This window comes from Henckelia pumila, chromosome 1 (assembly GCF_033568475.1).
Source record: "Henckelia pumila isolate YLH828 chromosome 1, ASM3356847v2, whole genome shotgun sequence".
NCBI lineage: Eukaryota > Viridiplantae > Streptophyta > Magnoliopsida > Lamiales > Gesneriaceae > Henckelia > Henckelia pumila.
The window spans coordinates 118,777,334-118,781,060 of NC_133120.1; the positions used below are offsets into that span (position 1 = coordinate 118,777,334).

A 3,727-nucleotide genomic window follows, 5' to 3' on the forward strand; every position below is an offset into this window, starting at 1 on the left:
TTGACATTTCTATATATAATATGTATATATATATATAATATACAACATAATGTCTATATATATATATATGAAAAAAATAATATACATATAAAATTATATGTATACAAACATTATCTATATATATAAATATAAATTATATAAATATACATATATTATTTGCGGTACACTTAAACCCGTTACCTTCTCTTGACTTGTAATTCTTGAAACTCATTTGACTGAGTTGGGGAAGGGTTTTGCATGGAAACCCACATATTATCATCTCTAGTTGAAATCACATGTACTCATTGTTTAGCTAAAGAAATTCCTCACATATCCTTTATGTGTTGTATATAATGACAAAAAAAAAAAAATTGAAAAAAATCCCTTCACCTGTTGTACATAAATTTGTTCATAACTCCCCAAGCCCAAAGGCCAAAACAACATAACTCCTCAAGTTGATTTGGATTATTTTTGTTACCTAATTCCCAATTGACGCTCACATACATGTAGGCCTTGCTCATTATATTTCGAGCATATGCTAATAAATTAGTTTTATAGATTTATTTTTTTGAAATATGTTTTATAAATTTGATTGTGCTTGGTTATATCTATCTATCGCCAAAAATTTGTTTATGAAAGAAATAGAAGATTATGTATATCATAATCTTTCAAAATTAAAAACCTTTACACGCCAAAATACAAAACATGCACATCTCGATCCAATTTCTAAACGTAACCATCATCACACGAAATAGATAAGATAGATAGGAACAAATGGTCGAGTATATGTGATAATGACAAAACTTGATAATTCATAATATCTCAAATTCAGACATAAAAACTCTTAATAAAGACTTTCAAGTTTAAAAAAACCTTTGGACTGCTCTAATTGCACAAGAAAACCCAAAGGATTCTTCAAACTCTTCAACAAGAGTCCGATACAAAATCTCCCTTAATAAACAAAATAAATAGACTCATTATTCAAAAAACCTCTCAAGAAAAAGTTGTCCGATACTTGAGAGAAGACTCTTCTTAAATTAAGCTCAAGAGATACCAACACATATAATAAAGATAACGGTCCTAATAGCTGCAAAACTTAAGGGCATGCTATATTGAGGGGTGCACCATTCATCATCGGTGGTGCCCCATTCATCGGGGTAGTCACATCATCGATCCAAGCAAGGGCTTCATTGCAAGCCTCGAGGTCAAAATCGAAGTCAAAATCCGGCAATGGGGCGGCGCGATCACCATCATCGAACCCACAAATGGGAAGATCATCCAAATCACCAAGGAAGTCGTCCAATGGTGGGGCGAAGTCATCAAACTCCATGAACGAAGCGAGCTCAAAATCCAAGTCCATATCCGCACCCATATGTGCCAGCGACATCAAATCATCGTCCCCTAATCCACCATCACCAGAGACCTCTAACTTCTTCTCTGAAACATTTTCATCCACAGGTATGACATTAACTATTCTATCCTCATTTTCAAGGTTGACTCCTGAGCCTGAGCCCAAGGAATCCAATTCAAGCACGGAAGATGGTGATGTGTGGGAGACCAGAAACACAGAACTCGCAACAGAGTCGTTTTCAGACACACAAGGACCAGAATCATTTGATTTCTGGTCCTCGCAATTCTTAGATACCACCATAGAGCATACAGTTTCATTGTTAGCATCATCCAAACTCTTGTGCATCGGAAATTCCGCGTTGGTAGCCAAAGCCTCGAATTCCAATCGCTTATTTTCATATGCTCTCGACGCCTCCTCAGCAGTACTGTAAGTCCCTAACCAGACTCGTTTTTGCTTAACGGGATCACGGATTTCCGCAGCCCATTTCCCCCATTTCCGCTGGCGAACACCTCTATATTTTCCAGTCGTCGTACTAGACTTTGTCTCAATTAGCGGGTCAGCTCGTATCTTCTTGGGGTTCCTCTTCTCCCCATAGTGACCATCTCGAACTGAACCCTCCGATTCATCGACTTTCACCACTTGATTAGAGTCCTCAACAGGGAAACAGACTTCGCGAATAAACCTCTTAACCTTAGTCTTACTGGCTCCCTCGTCATCAGATGAGTCCGTAGCATCCGGGTCATCACAAACAATCACGACTTTCCTCATCCGTCCGATGGGTTCAAACTTACTCCTCGACTTTCTCATTACAGCTTCATGATTCGATGAAATTGCTTTCGGAGGCTCTGGCATTTTTACCTTACTCCAAATCACTAAATAACCCCTCAATAAAGAATACCCTCAAAACTTGTAAGAAAACAAACTAAAGCCAAAAAAACAACAATAGGCAAACGATAACTGGACTCAAGCAAAACAAAGGACTTAAATCAAGGAGTTTTCTTAAGTAAGAAAACCTCTGAAGAACAAAAAGAGATGAAATAGCCGATTTATGTGATAACCTCCAAAACACTCAACTCCGGAACAAGTCCTGCAACACAATCACAAAAAAGCCCACAAAAATAAAAATCAACACAAACCCATTTCAGATCAGCGCTTGAAAACCCCAAAAACAACCATAAATCACCTCAAACATAATACAAATTCAAGAACCAAAACCCCCAGGAGGGTTTTGGGACGAAAGATTTATACCTTTTGGGCCTCAAACGCATCGAAACAGTCGGGAAGAAAAAGCGGGCGCTCTGCTGGAGTTTGCAGCAGAGAGATTTTCGCATGCAGTGAGCAGATGAAGAAGAAACCGATGAGAAACCCAGCTTCAATGGAGCCCCAAACACAACAGCCAAATCAGAGCCTGCCGACATAAATCTCTCACTCCTAACCCCCTTATCTCAATCAACCCCTTCCTCTTCTGCTCAATCTCTTGATAAAAACAACCCACAAAAGAAACGAAAAAAAGGATCAGAAACACCTATTTATAAGAGCAACAAAAAAAAATTTAATTAAAAAGAAAATCCGATCCAGAGAGTGCAGAAAAGGGATTAGAAATCTATGGCTATAAAATTCTTTTCCGGAGTACAAAATGACAAAGATCAGGGTATGGTGTTATCGAAATCTCAGCAGAAAAACCAGTGACATAGACCTCTTCTACCACTATCGAAAAAGGGTGTGAAAAATTCTACTAGTGCTACGGCTTCTCGCTGTGTATATGTACATTGCAAAACGTGGACTATTAAATAACAAATTGGTTTTTTTCTTTAATTTCGCAACAACCACCATTGACTGCCCATAAAAGCAGATCTCAGTAGAAAAAAATAAAAAAAAAATACCCAAAAAAAAAAAAAAAGACGCACACAAACACACATAGACATCATGCGTTGCGTCGAAAATCTAAAACAAAAGATGAAACGAAACATTGCAAACATACATCCTGAATTTTTTTTAATTTTTTTTTGTCTTACTTTTCTTTTGCCCCTTCCTCTACTTTTCTATCTTCAGTCAAAAATGACCATTGAAAAAAGGACGTACTCGTGTGTAAAATGGTATATTTATACCATGAGATGAGATTTTCAAGAATTCGTTTCTTCGGTGCTTCTAGCGTAAAAAAGGGATTAGATTCATAAAATATGTTTGCTTTTTTAAATACAGTTCAAGATTTTCTATAAATTTCACGAGATTTTGAGCTTTATCTTTAAATGCAGATAATGCTGCCACAATTCCCACAATCACAATCATTTGTGTGTTTACAAACTCATAAATTCCCTCGGTGTTCCCGATTGAACAAACACAAAAATTTATATAGTTGGTTAATTTTGTGAAACTGATATTTTGATTTTATCTAAA

At 36.7% G+C, this 3,727-nt stretch overlaps 1 protein-coding gene across 1 annotated transcript; it reads right to left on the reverse strand.

Moving 5' to 3' along the window:
- Positions 1-766: 766 nt before the first annotated feature.
- On the reverse strand, positions 767-3,358 carry LOC140881274 (ethylene-responsive transcription factor ERF118-like). Its single transcript, XM_073286459.1, has 2 exons — positions 2,579-3,358; positions 767-2,417 (listed from the first exon to the last, which is right to left on the reverse strand). Exon 2 carries the CDS (start codon positions 2,180-2,182, stop codon positions 1,076-1,078), a length of 1,107 nt encoding a protein of 368 aa, XP_073142560.1. The 5' UTR covers positions 2,183-2,417; positions 2,579-3,358; the 3' UTR covers positions 767-1,075.
- Positions 3,359-3,727: the final 369 nt, after the last annotated feature.